Source organism: Syngnathoides biaculeatus, chromosome 3 (genome assembly GCF_019802595.1).
Source record: "Syngnathoides biaculeatus isolate LvHL_M chromosome 3, ASM1980259v1, whole genome shotgun sequence".
Taxonomy (NCBI): domain Eukaryota; kingdom Metazoa; phylum Chordata; class Actinopteri; order Syngnathiformes; family Syngnathidae; genus Syngnathoides; species Syngnathoides biaculeatus.
The window spans coordinates 21,013,641-21,032,127 of record NC_084642.1 but is presented as its reverse complement, the minus strand read 5'-3'; the positions used below and the strand labels follow the sequence as shown (position 1 = coordinate 21,032,127).

The 18,487-nt window shown below is 40.1% G+C and overlaps 1 protein-coding gene across 9 annotated transcripts in view; it reads left to right on the top strand.

The window, feature by feature from the left end:
- LOC133498208 (A-kinase anchor protein 13) overlaps positions 1 to 16,306 on the top strand; it is a 150,710-nt gene extending 134,404 nt beyond the window's left edge. For 5 of the 9 annotated variants that reach the window (XM_061814771.1, XM_061814766.1, XM_061814769.1 and 2 more), the window contains 8 exons: positions 2,035 to 2,187; positions 3,999 to 4,066; positions 6,294 to 6,341; positions 6,580 to 6,630; positions 8,640 to 8,912; positions 10,243 to 10,422; positions 12,032 to 12,326; positions 13,882 to 16,306. In XM_061814771.1, the coding sequence (XP_061670755.1) occupies positions 2,035 to 2,187; positions 3,999 to 4,066; positions 6,294 to 6,341; positions 6,580 to 6,630; positions 8,640 to 8,912; positions 10,243 to 10,422; positions 12,032 to 12,326; positions 13,882 to 13,934 (1,121 nt within the window). In that variant the 3' untranslated portion in view covers positions 13,935 to 16,306. The remainder of the gene's footprint in view (positions 1 to 2,034; positions 2,188 to 3,998; positions 4,067 to 6,293; positions 6,342 to 6,579; positions 6,631 to 8,639; positions 8,913 to 10,242; positions 10,423 to 12,031; positions 12,327 to 13,881) is intronic. The other 4 variants (XM_061814770.1, XM_061814765.1, XM_061814768.1 and 1 more) reach the window with 3 other exon arrangements.
- The last annotated feature ends 2,181 nt before the right edge of the window (positions 16,307 to 18,487 follow it).

Here is an 18,487-nt window from a genome sequence, read left to right as displayed (position 1 = left end):
GAAATTTTATATTATTTACTTTGAGGTCAAAAGTTTACATAGACAAAAAGTACAATGTCTTTAAAGAACACGAGGAAGCCCAGATGATGAGGTCATGGCTTTCGAAGCTCCTTGGGTAACTGACAACGTGTGAGTTGATTGACGGCAAACCTGGGGATGTATTTAACGCCACACCTCAAACACTCTGCTTCTTTGTTTGAAATCGTGAGAAAATCAAAACAAATTGCCCAGGAAATCAGAGAAAAAATCGTGAGCGCCACAAGTGTGTCTTATCCTTTGGTGCAATTTCCAGGTACTTGAAGGTGCCACGTTTATCTGTTCAAACAAGTATGTAGAAGTATAAACATCATGGGAATGTCCAGCCATCACACTGCTCAGAATAAGCTCTGTGTTCCACAGATTAATGTGTTTTGGTCCAAAGTGTGCAAATCAACCCCAGAACAAAAATGTAAGACCTTATGAAGATGCTGGATTGAGCTGGTGAGAAACTGTCATTATCCACAGTGAAATGAAGCCTGCATCAAAATGGGCTGAAACTCATAAATTACAGTTTGCAAAAAGACACTAAAATGAAGGTCTGAACTTCTGGAGACATGTTCTGTAGTCTGATGAAACTAAAGTGGAGCTGTTTGGCCATAATAAACAACGTTACATCTGCAGGAAAAAGGGGGAAGCTTGTAGACCTGAGAACACTACATAATCTGTTGAAGCATGGAGGTGGCATCATGTTGTGGGGCTGTTTTGCTACAGCAGGAACTGGATTACTTCATAAAATAAACGGCAATAGACAATATACATTTTCTGTATGTAAACTTTTGACCTAAAAAAAATACAGAATTCTCTAAGAAATTCTCTCTCTCTCATCATTGTGGCATGGTCATTCTGACTGAGCTCAAACAGGAGCAGCTTAGTCTGATTTGACTTCAGACAGTGAGACAAAAAATGTAATGTTTTCACACAGTGTATTTAAACATCTGACTTCAACTCTACGTAGATGATCCAAAATATTGACCTATGACTTGATTTCATTTTTGTAGATGAAACATCCAATGGTCCATTGAAAATTAAGAACAGTAATCAGTGTCATTAAATTTAATTAGTTACATTACTTTGGGAATGCAAATCAAATACAGTACTACTATTATTTTTGATTTAGCAGTGCAAAATTCAAATAATAAAATGGAAATAAGTTGAATTAAAACAGACAACTTCCAATTTTTTTTGCAGCAACTGTTGTACCACAAATAATGTTCTAATTATGTAATTACATAGCATTATGTTTTGTTAGCTGTGTTGAAAATGGACAGATGAATGAAAGAGTAATCAAAATGTAATCATTTGATATTCAGGTTTTTTTTTCCCCTATTTGGCCCTCATACGTGCGGTATACATATAATGAAAAAAAAAAACCAGACCTGTCCCATCTTTTTCAGTGGAAGAACTTGCACAATTGGTGGATGACAAAACACTTTTTTGCCCCACTGTACATATTCATGCCTGTCGAGGTGAAGTCATAACAACCAAAGGTGCACTGACAAAGTATTCAGCGCAGGCTGGAAATACCTGTCATTTTCTAGTTGTTATTTTTTTTAAGAAAAACATGCAAAAAGAAGTCAGTTTTTAATGCAAATGAGCAAAATGAATTGAGTCCCTTTTGGATTTAGGTGAAAATATAACAAAATGTTGGAAAACAAAAGCCCTGTGAATACTTATTGGATGGATTATATATTTATTCATCTTAACTTTCAAAATGTAACAAAAATATAATTTCTTGTTTGATACTTTTAGAATAGACTTCATGTTTTAACTCACATGCCTTATGACAGAGGTAAGGTGATTATCTACTTGTGCTCATGTTCACACAAGTGCATACACACACAAAGTAAACATATTTGAATATGAAGTGCATAGAACAGGTTGTTCCTTGGCAACCACTAGTATAACTTGGTTAGCTGGATGATTCGTTAACCGTCCCTGCATCAATTTTGTGTGTTTGTGTGCATTTGTGTGTGAATGTGTGTGTGTGTGCGTTAGTGGAGACGCTGCAGTCACTGGTGAACAGCAGCCTGGGCGGTGCCATGGCTGGTGTCCATGATGGTGGAGGAGGAGTGCCCAGCCCGGGGTGCCTGCCCCGACGGGCCGAGACCTTTGGTGGCTTTGACAGTCATCAGATGCACCTCAGTAAGAGTAAGTGGAGAACTGTGTGTGGACACTTTATTTGGTACAGCAATAAATCATCCATCCATTTTCTGAGCCACTTATCCTCACAAGGGTCGCAGGAGTGCTGGAGCCAATCCCAGCTGTCACCAGGGAGGCGGCAGAGTACACCCTGAACTGGTTGTCAGCCAATGGCAGGGCACATGGAGACAGACAACAGTCGCACTCATAATCACACTTGGGGACAATGTTGGGTCTTCAATTAATGCTTGTTTTTGGGATGTGTGAGGAAACTGGAGTGCCCAGAGAAAACCAAGCACGAGTAGAACATGCTAACTTCACACAGGTGAGGCCGGGGTTTTGACCCCGGTCCACAGAATTGTGAGGTCAGCTGCGTCACCATGGCGTACCAATAAATCGGTTAAAGTGAATTAAGCTTTTAATTTTTAAGTTTTAATTCAACAATGTTAATTATTGTGTTTGCCCTTTTTCCACCCCTAGAAAGTAATGAAAATGGTGTGTTCCAGGGTGACAACATAAAATGATAAATCACCATGCATTGTAGAAATAAGGTCATTGATGAGTCATCATCACAAAAAGAAAAAAAATGCTCTTTCAGTGGTTATAAATAGCTCCTTGGACCATGATGTTTGCAGATGATATTGTGATCTGCAGTGAAAGCAGGGAGCAGGCAGAGAAACATTTAGAAAGATGGAGGTACACACTGGAAAGAAGAGGAATGAAGATTAGCCAAAGTAAAACAGAATATATGTGCATGAATGAGAGGGGCAGAGGAGGAAAAGTGAAGCTCCAGGGAGAAGAGATAGCGAGGGTGGACGACTTCAAATACTTGGGGTCAACAATACAGACCAATGGTGAGTGTGGTAAGGAAGTGAAGAAACGAGTCCAAGCGTGATGGAACAGTTGGTGGAAGGTGTCTGGTGTTCTGTGTGACAGAAGAGTCTCCGCTTGGATGAAGGGCAAAGTTTATAAAACAGCGGTTAGGCCGGCCATGATGTACGGATTAGAGACGGTGGCTCTAAAGAAACCATAGGAAGCAGAACTGGATGTAGCAGAAATGAAGATGCTGAGGTTCTCGCTTGGTGTGAAAAGGTTGGATAGGATTAGAAATGGGCTCATTAGAGGGACAGCTAAAGTTGGATGTTTTTGGAGATAAGGTGAGACAGAGCAGACTTCGATAGTTTGGACATGTTCAGAGGCGAGAGAGTGAGTATATTGGTAGAAGGGTGCTGAGGATGGAGCTGCCAGGCAAAAAAGCAAAAGGAAGACCAAAGAAAAGGTCAATGGATGTTGTGAGGGAGGACAGGAGGGCAGTGGGTGTTCAAGAGGAGGATGCACGAGATAGGCTGAGATAGAAAAAGATTACACGTTGTGACGACCTCTAACGGGACAAGCCGAAAGAAAAAAGTTTTCAGTCAAAAATTTTCATTTCAGTGCATCACTAATAGAAATTAACAGGCTCATAATTTGTCCTTCATAGCCGTCACCTTGCACAATAGCAAAAATACTTTTGATGCCCCCAATGGGTCATACACAAGCACCATTATGCATGATACAAACAACTAAATACCTCTGATTAGTCATACACCACCGCTCTGGCCGTGAATGGCCCTACTGTATACAACAGCCCCTTTGCACAATAGAAATGAAAAAATATTTCTAGTTTAGTTCCTTGTGTCCGATAGCAGTTCTAAATTATTTCTCAAGAGCATGTAACTTCAGTGATTGGTCTTAATGTTCCTGCTGAAATATGTTAGCCTTTTTCATGAAGATGAGTGTGAGGTTTGGTGACTGGTCTTTGCCTCACTCATATCCCGTAGGTGGAGACGAGAGTGAGGACGCCACCAGAGACCTACGGAGGACTGAGTCCGACAGCGTTCTAAAGAAGGTATGATGATCTCAGCTTGCTGCTCATTTCCATCGTTCCTAATGAGGCTTATTGTAAAGAGTTGGCAAAATGAGCCATTCCATCTCTCATATCACAAATACTTTGCGAGCGCACAGGTGATCTAACATGCGATTGATTTTTTTTTTTTTTTTTTTTTAATTTTTTTGCTCTGGATTATTTTGAAACTTTCTATTTCTCTTGTCCCAGAGTACTATATTTTTCAAACTATAAATTACAGTTTTTTTCCATAGTTTAGACGGGGGTGAGACTTATACTCCAGAGCAATTTATATGTGAAATTATGAACACATTTTTATATCCATTCATCGGTTTTCTGAGCCCCTTATTTATTATTTAAACACAACAACCGCAAGTGGGTGGTCTAGGCCTGTGTATCTGTACCTGGTACTTCTGTACCTCTGAAGATCGATCATTTCAAAATTTGCGGTAACTGTTAAAAACAACTGACTACTCAACTAAATTGGCATTGAAGAGAAAATCATATTCCGCAGATTACAAAGTGCAAGTAATAAAATATGCAGCCGAAAACAGTAATCGACCAGCAGAAAAAAAGTTTGGAGTGAGCGAAAAACTTGTAACGGACTGGTGAAAAGCAGGGGTTACTGTCACTGAAATGAAAGGGGGGAAAAAAAGCGAATCGCAGGCTAAATGCTAGTGCCACAGCTAGAGGAAGGAGATTGCACATGGGTGCTTCAACAACATGCTGTCGGGAGAGGCTTGTCAACAGTGGATTTGCGTCTCCATTCCCATGTAGTTGCCAAGGAGATGAATACTTATATCAAGAGGAGCTTCTTGGTGTTACCGCTTCATGCAAGCAATCACCCCTCTATCACAGCAAGCACATTGTCCCAAAACCTGCCTGTCGGGATTCAGAAAGGCTGGAATAATTGGAATTGCAACGGACGATGAGTCTGACGAAAGCAACGTAGAACAGGAAATTGTGCGTTGTCTACCTCGGAGTTGGATGAGTTGTTTAGAAGTGACACCGAGGATTAAGATTTCATTGGATTTGTTGATTTGGAGTGACACTGATGGTTTGGTAAACTTGTTAGTGTGTTCTTTATGCAATAGTTATCTGAATAACTGTTTATATTTAACGTTAACATACCAGGCACGTTCTCAGTTTGTTTTTTTTGCATCATGTAACGTTAGCTGAATATGTTGCGTTAGCATACCGTACAGCCTGTTTTTCTTTTTAATTGTGTTTCACAATGAAGTGTCTGTTCTTAGTGTTTGCAATTTATACTCTAGTGTGACTTATGTATGTTTTTTCCTTCTTTATTATGCATTTTTGGCTATTGCGATTTATCCTCCAGAGCAATTTATTATCCGGAAAATATGGTAGTTTTCCAAAAGTAGCACATGCTCCCATGGATAACCAAGCACTAGGTGTAATTTATTGTCCCCCTTAGATGTATTTTGAGTTTGAATACTGAATTTGGAATTGTTTGTGTTTTTTTATTTTATTCATATTTTTGGGATTTATTTTAAATATATTTACAACAATTGAATTACTATTGGCCAAGAGGATCGGCTACAGTAACTATAACGCTTACAATATACCAGTATGTGATCAAGCCTGCAATACACATTGTGTTGTCTTGGAATTATTTGTTTAGATACCTGGTTCTGTGCGACTTCTCTTGTGCAAGCAGGTGGTTATCATCAATAACTGGCAAGAGGTGCTATTGCATTATTTATATGGCACATGCAGTGCAAAGAATTTTTTTTTTAAACTGGATTATTTCTCTGCGTTTTGTTTATATATATATATATTGTGCACTGTGTCGGTTGTCATCAATCACGGGCAAAGAAAGATTGCACATTATGCAGAGCTGCCAAATGTTACAGAACATCTGTGTTTTGTTATGGAAATCACTGAACACTGAATCGTTCTACCCGTAATTCAGATTGTTGGTCCTATGACAAAAATATACTGTAATAAGTGTCCCGCAGTATTGTTCCTGACAGCAAAAATGTGAAAATTCAGACAAATTTGGACAATTTGCTCTGGAAATTAATTGATCTAGGTTGGCAGCTCTGCATTTACGTAATCAATCGTCACACCACTTGGTTTTCTTGTAATGATTGTTTTTGGTCCACTTGTTGCTTCAGTGTTACCTGATCACATTTTAGAACAGCACAGCCACACACACACATACACACACACACTGATATTTGTCGTTGTGTTTGTGTGTGTGTATCAGCAGGGAGGAAACGCCAACCTGCTGCAACTGCTCAAGAGGAACAGTGAGGTAAGAAGCCACTTCCCGTCACTAACCTGATTAGCTGGGCCGCTGTTGACATGGAAACCAGTCGAGTTAGTTGTCTTCAACCTTCGTGTAGCTCATTCCCACAGGACCCCATGGCATTTATTTTCCTTATCTGTAATAAGGATGGCATTTTATCTTTAAATCAATGATATATTGATGATGTACTGTAAATATTCATTGTGTATGTTGGGGGTGCTTATTGCATTTTGTTTAACAACAGCAGGTGCTGCACAGTGTCTCCAATCTGCATTTCCTGCTCAGCACACTGCAGGTATTACAACCTCAACACAATATATTTCAGCCGTTTTTTTTTTTCAACAATAGCTAACAATGATTATTTATGTTTAATATTCTTTACAGGGATCTTAATGCATTTAAATACAGTAATTTATAAATTCACATTATTTCATTTTTTTGGTCTTTTTTTTTTTTAAATATTGAATTATCCAGCTTGAGATGTTAAGCCTGTTCGGCCACCAATAGCCAAGTTGCAGTGACCGTTAGAATGTTAAACCCCATTTAAGCCCCTTTAAGAAATTATTAGTATAATTGCATTCATAGGATTGACTTTGTACTAACCTCACTAAATCAAGGCATTGCAAAAATGAATAATATTGCCTAAAAGAATAAATCAAATAGAAAATTATGGAAAAAAAAACAAGACTGACATTTCAACCATTCATAATCTTAATGGACTGTAAAAATAGTGGTGGTTCAGGCAGTGTTTTATGCCGTCTATTCCAGGACCAAAAATCAATCCTTGAGTGAAATCTGACTATCACATCCTTTACCGATCATATGCATTAGCTGTAAATTTTATTTGTGGTGACTATTAAGCGGCACGGTGGACGGTGGAGTCCCTGGTTAGAACATTGGCCTCACAGTTCTAAGAACCAGGGTTCAAATCCCGCCCTGCCTGTTTGGAGTTTGCATGTTCTTTCCGTGCTTGCCTGGGTTTTCTCCACTCACTCTGGTTTCCTCCCACATCCCAAAAACATGCATGAATTGGAGACTCTGAAATGCCCCTAAGTGTGATTGAGAGTGTGACTGTTGTCTGTCTCCATGTGTCCTGCGATCGGCTGTCAACCATTTCAGGGTGTACCCCGCCCCCTGCCCGATGATACTGTAGCTGGGATAGGCTCCACCGGTCCCGTGACCCTCGTTAGGATAAGCGGCTCAGAAAATGGATGGATGGATGGATGGATGGATGGATCACCAAAATTATTTAATTTTGTTAAATGCCACAATATGCTATTTACATGTAAAATGTGTTTCTACTTATGAAAGTTTCGCATTACGAAACAACTTCCGGAATGTTAATTTCATAAGTAGAGGCACCACTGTACTAAGGAAATGTATGTCAACCTCAAAGAAAATAATCTAAAATTATTTAATAAATTTTCTCTCCGTCACTATTGTGACATTTAACAAAATTAAATAATCTTGGTTCAATGGTAAACGTCCATCCATCCATTATCTGAGCCGCTTATCCTCACAAGGGTTGTGGGAGTGCTGGAGCCAATCCTCGCTGTCATAGGGCAAGAGGCGGACTACACCTTTAACTTGTTGCCAAACAATCCCAGGGCACATTGAGACAAACAAGCAGTCACATGTACAATCACACCTAGGAGCAATTTAGACCCTCCAATGAATGCATGTTTTGGGGATGTGGGAGGAAACTGGAGTGCCTGAAGAAAACCCTCACAGGCACGGGGAGAACATGCAAATTCCACACACGTTGGGGATGGGATTTGAACCTCGGTCTTCAGAACTGTTCCGTAAGTAAAGCAATAAATTGTTAAAATTATAGAGACCGAAAACAAAGACTAAATTGTATTGTCATGTTTTGATTGAATCAAACCCTCGCTCCAAGCCCTCCTATATTTTATTTAAAAAATCAATAAAAACACATTTTGTTTCCATTACTTTTTATTTCGTTATATTGATTTTATTTTCAATGTCAAAACATTTTAAATTCCAGTCAGTTGTATTTAAAAGTATTTACTAAATTATTAAAGTTTTTAAATTGTATTGAGTTGTATCCATCCATTTTTTAAATAGTCTTTATACAATTATTTACATTTTTTATTAAATTTGTAAGGGAGATATTTTTTTTTTCCTCATCGCACCATTTTCAGAAATTGTTGAAATGACTTTACAATTTGAGACTTTAGCGCCACCTGTTAGTTTGGCATGTGCTTGACAGGTTGGGAATGCATGGTCACATAGACAGCAGATAACATTTTTACTTTTAATGTGTGTGATTGCTTGGACATCCAGGCAGTGGTGGTCCAGCAGGATAGCTTCATAGAGGATCAGCGTCAGGTCCTAAGTGAGCGTTCACCATCTGCATGCTCGTCATCACGGCCCTCCTCTCGGCCCAGCTCACTGATTGAGCAAGAGAAGCAGCGCAGCCTGGAAAAACAGCGGCAGGAGCTGGCGTCACTGCACAGGCAGCAAGCGGCGCACGCCGATGAGCGGCGCCGCCGTGAGAAGGAGTGGGAGCTCAGGGAGCGCCTCCTCAGTGACAAGGAGGCGCTGCTGAACATGCAGGTACTGGAAGTCCACTTGGTGCATTACAGAAACTGGGGAGTGAATTGAGGACTACACTTGTTTGACTTCTTTCAAGCAAAATTCTTTGGCAATAGAACATCAAAAATGTACTTGGCGAGATTTCCTTAAACAAATATTGTGCCGGAAAACATATATCACCTAAAAAATAAATAACATTTCTTATTTTAAGTTAAACTTACTTAGAATGCTGCTAAAATGTAATTAATAAAGAATGCATTTTTTTTTACTTTGATTTTTTGCATTTGACCCTTTCCTCTTTACAAATTGGATTCATTTTATTTGTATAGCATTTCTGTGTTTTTAAAATATACATTGTATTTTCAAAGTATTTTGTATAAATACTGTATAACGAATAATTTTAAATCAAACATTTTAACCAAAAACATTTTAAAATTAAAATTAGGCCGCACAGTGGGGCAACTGTAAAGTGTTGGCCTCACAGTTCTGGGGACCCGGGTTCAATCCCGGCCCACCTATATGGAGTTTGCATGTTCTCCCATGCCTGCGTAGATTTTCTCCGGGCATTCAGGTTTCCTCCCACATCCCAAAAACATGCATTAATGGGAGACGCTAAATTGCCCCAGGATGTGATTGTACATGTGACTGGTTGTTTTTCTCAATGTGCCCTGCAATTGGTTGGCAACAAGTTAAAGGTTTACTCAGCCTCCTGCCCTATGACAGCTAGGATTGGCTCCAGCACTCCGACAACCATTGTGAGGATAAGCGGCTCAGATAATGGATGGATGGATGTTTACCATAGAACCATTGGATGGATGATTATCCATCCGTCCATTTTCTTAGCTGCTTATCCTCACGAGGGTCGCGGGAGTGCTGGAGCCTATCCCAGCTGTCAAGGAGGGGGGGTACACCATGAACTGGTTGCCAGTCAATCGCAGGGCATACGGAAACAAACAGCTGCACTCACAATCACACCTAGGGGCAATTTAGAGTCTCCAATTAATTTTGGATGTTTTTGGGATGTCGGAGGAAACCGGAGTGCCCGGAGAAAACCCATGCAGGCACAGGGAGAACATGCACACTCCACACAGGCAGGGCTGGGATTGAACCTAAAAACTTTGAGGCCAATGCTTTACAGCTGCGCCACCGTGCATGATTATTTTCGTCATTCTTAAAGAAGAATTTAAACCAACCAAAAACTGTTTTATGGAACAGACTGACAAATGTTTGTTAGGGGAAGATTACAGAAAATCAGGTTCAGTTATTTCTTTGAAGGTCTGAGGCAACACTTTCTTGTAGTTCATAACTCAATGTTGTAAAGTGTCAATAAATCAAACTGTCATCACTGCAGGAAGAGGATCTGTCCAAGCAGCAGCGGGTGCTGGAGGACGAGAGGCGGGAGCTGGCTATTCGGAAGGAGGACTACCAGAGAGACCTGGAGAGGTTGAGAGAAGCCCAGAGGAAGCTGGACAAGGACAGGGATGCCCTCCACAGACAGCTTGACAAGATGGACGAGCTGCGACGCGCTGAGGTGAACAACGCAAAGTCACTTTGTACAAGTAGTTCAAAGTAGACTTCTTCCATCAAACGTGCCAATTATTTATGAGCAGCACAACCTTGCATGATAGAAATAAACATGATCACAATATAATACTATAAATGAATGGTCAAAAATGCCCAGTGTGCTCGGCCATCTATAGGAACATACAGACCCTTTCCAAAAAAATATATAATATTATGGAAATGTTTATTTAAGCTTATAGATTCAAGGTGCACAATTTGAACAATTTCAAGTATTTGTTTATTTGGTCATAATTCCAGCTCCTGAAACCCGTGAAAGTAGGAATTCAAAAAAATTTGAATACTGTGAAGAAATTACCATTTACTTCTCAGTTTTTGTCGGGGGGGAAAAAATCATAATTGACTGTGGATATTTCACACTGGACCTCAAAGCTTGGGTTTTGTTCTTCACCCATCTTCCTCGTCTGAATGTGGTGGTTTTTGAAGGTGTGACTCCCGCCTCTGCTAGCTTCTTGAATCTTCTCTGTTTAATAATCTATTGAAGCAGACATCTCTTTTGCTGGTGCTTGATCTCCTGTCACTTTTTGTCCTTCCACTAGACTTTGCATTGAGATGCTTCGGCACTGCACTCTGCAAACAGCCAGCCTCCTTAGCTATGAACCTTTAAGGCTATGGAGTAGATCAATGATGGTCTTCTGGACATTTTTTTTTTTTTTTGCAGTCGTCCCTGTATTGACCCCAACCGAAAAAATTTAATGAAATTTAGGGAACCCTGTGCAGGTGCTTTGAGTTTGGTAGATTATTTAGTGTGTGGCAGTTTAAAACATTTGTTCACAGTATTCTAATTGTTTTAATTTCTGATTTTGTAGGTTTTATGAACTGCACCCCCAAATTATGTAAAAATAAACAAATCAGTACTTGAAATGCTTTAAATTGTGGGGCCTGAATCTGTAATCTAGCTTCTCGTTTTTTTTTATGGAATTGTGGAAATTCAACTTTGTAATGCTATTCTAATTTTTTGGAAAGGGTTTATGTATCTGTAACATCCATGCTCCAGTTACTGTCAGTAGTGCACAATAGAAATCAACTATTTAAATAAAGGCAAAGGCCTAGGTAAGGGGTGTCAAACAAGTTTTTTCCACGGGCCACATTGTAGTTAGGGTCTTCTTCAGGAGGGCCGTTACAACTGTGAAACCACAGAAATCCTTGATCACCTAAACATATTTACTCACAAAATTTATGAACTAGTTTTGGAATCAGAAATCAGGGTAATGGTTTTCAACCATTGTTCATGTTTGGTTACACAAAAAATGTGTAAAATATATCGTGATCATTTGTATATTACAATTTGGCACAGATTTTCACAAGATTCATGGAAGTTGACAGATGATTTACCTTCACGGGCACATAAAATCATGTGGTGGGCTGGGACTGGACCCCCGGGCCTTGAGTTTGACACCTGTGGCCGAGGTCATGCTCAGTCAACATGATTGCACCTCTCAGTAGTTCATGGTTAAAACCGCTACTTTGCATGGCATTTCAAAACTTTGACTAGAAATCATGAACAAAGTGAAGTATTTAGATCATTCATTTGAAGGAATTCCCTGGTTTACTTGCAGAGGACTCCCTCCACCGCCTCAGAAGAGTCCCAGTTAGCAGGCAGCTGCCAGTCTCTGGATCTGGACCCCGTAGATGTATCGTCGTCCTCCTCCTCCTCTTCATCGTCACAGCGCTGCAAAGCCAAGACTCGCAGTCTCAACCCGTTCACATCCTCTTCATCATCGTCATCTGCGAGCCTCCTAAAGGGGGGCGAGGCCAACAAGCAGCTTTCCAAGAGCTTGCTCCAGTTAGCCAAGCATCGCGGCAAGGAAGGCAAAGACAAGCGTAAGAAGAAGGTGAAAGGACAGGCCCCAGGTACGCATTAAGTCATTTTTACCGATGATCGGAAAGGTTTTCAGATGCAAGGAGTCATTTGACAGAATTTTTGCCAGACTTGAGATACGAGCACTTAAGTGGCATGAACTCACTTCTTTTTCATTAAATGTTCATCATTTGTTAAAGTGACGACGACTTTAACAAATGATGAACATTTAATGAAAAAGCAGAGGTTTCCCCCTCTCCTTAATTCCACTTCTAGTTGACCTTTATGGTCATACGAGTAAAATTAAGAACATTACACATATATACCAACCACAGAATTGCCTTACGAAGGTCCTCCAGCTTAATGTGAACAATGACCAAATTGAAAAACATGATTGACATGCTTGCAGTGAGCATTAACAGTCATGATTTTAGAACCCTTAAGAAATATATTTGAATGTATATGGTGGAAAAGTATACCTGTATACAGTGTTCCCTCACTGCAACACGCCTCGCTCAAACACAGATTGATTTTGTTTGTGTGTAATTTTTTACAGTGTATGAATGCGCATTGTGTTGCGTATCCTGATTCGCTAAGGGAAGCCCGCATGGTGTGCAGCATCCTGATTGGCTAAGGGAATGTCGACCATTGTCCACCTCCCTAAATACCAGACCACCATACTGTTGGTGGTGGGGGAGGCGTTTACGTGTACGCCGTGTTTTACATGTGCGCGCGCACACTTATACACGCACATCCAGCACCTCTCTCTCTCTCTCAGACATTATATTCCTCACAACAAACGGGTAGTATGAATGATTTTTTTTTTTTCTGCCACTGATGAAATATGAGTATAATGTAAGTACATCACAACAATTACCTAAAAGCATATATTGCACGTTTGCATTGTAATGTAGAACAATAAAATAGCTTTGATAAATATACAAATAAAATACTTGGGCTCCATTTGTAAAAGTTGCACTTAGATGTGAACAGATAACGCACACTAATGCAGTTTACTCCCAGTCAAGTTTCCAGTTGGTTAAAAACTGCAAAGTATTGCAATATTGACAACAGCACAAGGAGATCAAAGCCACCTATTTTAAATCCTACAGCCTTTGTCTAACGCTGCTTGTTCAATGGCTTTATCTCTTACAATAGTGACTAATGCTGTACAGTATCTAAGTGCACCAAATACACTGTCACGTTGGATGTGCAAAGGGTCCCAAAATTATAAGTTGTTAGGAAACAATGTCAATGTCCCAATGTGTTAAATTGTGTAGGATGGCTGTGTTGAACATGGATCTTGTCACTTTGACGTTTTAAGTTTTACTGTTTTTGTTGCAACTTCAAAAATGGTCGCCAACCTCAGCAGTAATACATAAAATCATAATAATATGAAAAGAAATTATAGAAAACAAAAACAATGGAAGTGGAAGATGAATAAAATACAAATATATTTTGGACAAAACGTTTGAAGGTATTACTTGTACTTAATTAAACTGCCCAAATTAACCCCAATATGTAATGAACACACACTTGTCTTTTTCCTGATAAATTGTTGTAGATTCAAGAGCATCAAAAGTAACATTTTAATGATCTCATTTGCAGACACCCAGCACCTTCCCGAGACTCCTCTGGATGGAGAGATTTTCTTCTGCTAACTCTCTTCCTCATCCTCACTCAACAACGAGACTTTCTAGTTAACCTGTAGCAACGCAGGAAGTGCTTTCGTTCTTCCAGTAGTTCCAAACTTGCAGCATTTAAGCAAAGATTCACAAAATGGCCACCAGTGACTTTGACACTGACTTTTCAAATCATCCCTCATATTCCGTAAGCACACTCACACAGTCTTGGTGGGTCTCGGCAAACAGACGGGTACGTCAACAAGCTCCATATGGCAGCGCAGCCTGAGAAGAGAATGGAAGCTGCAAGTGCAGTGGGAACCTTTCCAATATGAAATAAAGCAGACTGTTTGTTTTATAGTCCAAACAACTCTACTTCCGTTTGCTTCGGAAAATCTGATGCAAGTTATCGTACATCAGTTGAACTGTGGAGAAAGTTTTCACTGTTGACCGTTAGAATTCATCACATCAGTGTTCATCACTTATCCGAAAAGTGATCGTTTTCAACATAATCATCCGCGCTGCTAATCACTTTGCATGCCATTTTGGTTTTCTTTTCAGAAACCAATTGAGGTTGTAACATCTCGTTTGTTTAAGTGACAACTGAGTCAATAAAAGATGACAAGGACATACAGCAAAATTGCAGTTAAAAAACATAACAATATAACATATAACAAAAATCTGAAGATGTTGAGACGCTTTATTTTATTCGGGTTTCACGTTATCTGACAAAAAGCATCTGCAGTTCTGTCGAATTTTGTTCGGTGGAGGGCGTTATACAAAAACAAAAAATACCGATAAAAATGAAATGATGAAAAATTCCACGATACACATTTTGTTGTCTGACAAAAAGCTTGTTCTGTAAATGTTTTCTTTCTTACAAATCACAAAATTCAGCATTTGGAGGGAAAGCTCAAAGACAAATTTTGGAACATTATGAAAAAACTATGATTACATTGTTTTTTTTATGTCAAATTTTTTTAAAAAGCTGCAATGTCAGAGGCACCAGTTTTATTTGTGTTCTATGTTGTTTTCTGTTAAAAAAAAAAAAACATTTAGCAAATCACGAAGTTCGGAGATACACCTTTTATTCCTGTTGTGCATCTTTGTGGGACAATAAAGCAACTACAGTACTCCAAAATTTGGATTTCTTTTCATGCAAAAAAAAATCTTTTTGATAAAACTCTAAAAATCCAAAAATTCCAATATCTTTAAAAAAAAAAATTAAAGCATGTTCTAATTTGGCAATTAAAACCATGTCACTAACACCTGTGAGCATAAATGTGTGTTATTTGCATAAAGACCACCAAATTTAGTCACTTATTATTCTGTCTTCTCCAAAAAAAAATCACACTTTCTTAATAAATCCCATGACAGTGCTAACATGCTTTGAATTTCAAGGCTGTTTTCTTTGCATTGAATGTGCCAAAAGCAAATCAAATTAAATGTTGTATATAGAAAACTATTCTTCCCATTAAAAAAAAAATCGCAAAATTCATACATGCAAGCTGCCTCTGCGCTGCTAACCAATTTATAATTTGATTAGCGTCAAAAGTCCAGTGAAAAGCTTGTACTGCCAAGTTTTGTGGATTTTTTTATACTAAAGACTTGTTTTTCCAAAGAAAAAAAGCACATTTCCAACCACATGTGCATACTTTTCCTTTCCCGTCAAAAAAAAAAAAAATCTAAAAATCCCATTTGGTGATCCATCGGCGGATGCAACATACCGGGTTTTACTTTTGTTTTTAGTTGCTTTATTGGCTTCCTGTAGGACCGTTGAAAACAGGAATTTGGAGTACGTCATGGGTAATATTTTTTTCTGACTGTAATGGAACATTCCGGGGCACCAAGGGGGACATACTGTGTGCTATGACATATTGTTTATGGCCTAATCATTCAAACTTAATGTGTAAGTAACGAGTAGTCGGTAGCAGCAGCTTTATTGTGGAAGGACAGCGAGCCTTCTACTTCCTCTAAAGGACAATCAGTCAATTGAGACCTCGCAGCCTTTTTTTGTTTGTTTGTAACAAAGTCAAATGCACTAAAAGATAGAAGAGCTTGCTTGTTTCAGTCTATGTGAAGTAAAAAAGTAAACGAATACAAATGTACATATGATTTATGTATAAAACAAATCAGATGTAAAAAAGGAATGTTGGTTTTGTGATTATTACAATATTTTCTAAGGATGTTTTATTTATCTTTTATGTCCCTGTTTCGGGACAGTAAATGATGTAAAGTGATGTCTCTCACCTAATAAAAAAATGTTTTTGCTTTTGGTTGAAATTTTAGATTTCCCAGTTTTCTAGAACCCAGCATGTCTTGTCTGCGCCAAATTTTGCCAACATTGCAAAGTTCCATAATGTTATTTTCATTGAATTATTTTTCATCTTACCATTAAAAATTATTTTACTATGATACAAACTGATGAGTTGTGCGTGAAAAACTGATTTCAGATGGCCTGTGAAGGCAAGACACGAAGCTAGTTTCACTAACCAACATGAAACTGAGGTAGGGCTACCATGACTAAAGGTCAGAGGAGTTGGCCCTGGAGAGACAGTAAATCAGGGCTTTTGGTTTGTAGCCCGAGAAAAGTTGACTTTAGTACCTCTGAATTTTGGGAAAATTCACCCCCTGAACCTTAAATCACTTAGCAGCATGGAATTTGGTTGGCGTGCCCTATCACAAGCAGAGCCCCCCAAAAAAACTGGAAAACCCATAACCCATGATGCACCTGAAGTTGACCATGTAGTTTTGAAGCCGCCAGAAATTCAGACCCCAAAGCCAGTTGTGCTTTATTGTAGTGAGTGGAGGGGAAAGATGCACTTCCCTCCTAACTTTTCTTTACAATGGCTATCATCACTCTTCAAAGAAAAAAAAAGGTGCGTGTCAATGAAGACGTGAGCACGTATGTATGAAGGGCTTGGACTAGCCCACTGTCGTCGTCTTTTCCTTCGAGCTTGACCCGTTAGGGGTCGCCACAGTGTGTCATATTTTTCCATGTGCACCTATCTCCTGGATCTCCTTCTCTAACACCCACTGTCCTCATGTCCTCCCTCACAACATCCATCAACCTTAACTTGGGTTTTCCTGTCGCTCTTTTGCCTGCCAGCTCCATCCTCAGCACCCTTCTGCCAATATACTCACTCTCTCGCCTCTGGACATGTCCAAACCATCGAAGTCTGCTCTCGCTAACCTTGTCTCCAAAACATCCAACTTTGGCTGTCCCTCTAATCAGTGCATTTCTAATTCTATGCAACCTGCTTGTCACGTCCCATCGGAACGAGAGGTAGGACCCAAATGCAGGAACTCGGAAGACGCAAGGTAGTTCAAGAAGAGACACGTTTATTGTGTGCAGAGGTCGGGGATCGAGCAGGCAGTCCGGTGCAGCAGCAGTGGTTGTGACGTCGGGCGAAGAGAACGGATGAGCGGACAGGCAGGCGTCGGTACACGGGGAAACAATCAGCGCAGGCAGAAGTATCGAAGGAGTCAGGCTTACAAGGTTGGTCTGAGAACGGACGAAGGTTGGTACACACAGGTTCGAACGGGGATACGAGAATGCTGGAACGGGGCATGAAGCTCAACGAACTGGCGGAGGACCAGTCGTCACCGGGTCCTATATATACGGGGGATGATCAGGCCCCATGAGGCACAGGTGTGTGCCTCCCAATCAGCGCAGCCGCACAGCTCGTGCTGAAGCGGCAGGATCATGACACTGCTCAAAGCAAGTGAGAACCTCAACATCTTCATTCTGCCACCTCCAGTTCTGCTTCCTGTTGTCTCTTCAGTGCCACCGTCTCTAATCCGTACATCATGGCCGGCCTCACCAGTGTTTTTTTTTCAACTTATCCTTCATCCTAGCGGAGACACTTTCTTTCACCTAGAACACCAGACACCCTCCGCCAACTGTTCCACCCTTCCTATCTCTTCTCCCTGTCGCCTCACTCTTCCCCCTCCATCCCTCTCATTCATGCACACATACTCTGTTTTACTTCAGATAATCTTCATTCCTCTCCTTATCATTGCATGCCTCAATTTTTCTAATTGTTCCTCCACCTGCTCCCTGGTTTCACTGCATATCACGATATCATCTGCAAGCATCATGGTCCAAGGGGATTCCAGTCTAACCTCATCTGTCAGCCTATCCATTACCACAGCAAACACGAAGGGGCTCACATCTGATCGCTAATGAAGTCCCACCTCCATGCTAAAGTATTCTGTCACACAAATGGCACATCTCACCACTGTTCTGCTGCCCGCATACATGTCCGATACTATTGTAACATTTTTCCCAGACACCAGACTTACTGATGCAGTACCACAGTTCCTCTCTTGGTACTCGTGTCGTAGGCCTTTTCTCGATCCACAAAGACACAATGTAGTTCCTTCTGACCTTCTCCGTACTTAATATTGCCACCAGTCAACACGTTTCCATCTCTATCTCGCTGTCCAGCCAACCTGTAGAGAATCGTTTCTCTTATTTTAGTGCCCAACCTGGTGTGCATGTCATCATATGCCTCTTGTTTAGCCGTTGCCACCTCTTCCTTTGCCCTACGTCGCATCTCAATGTATTCCTTTCCCCTCTCCTCACTCCT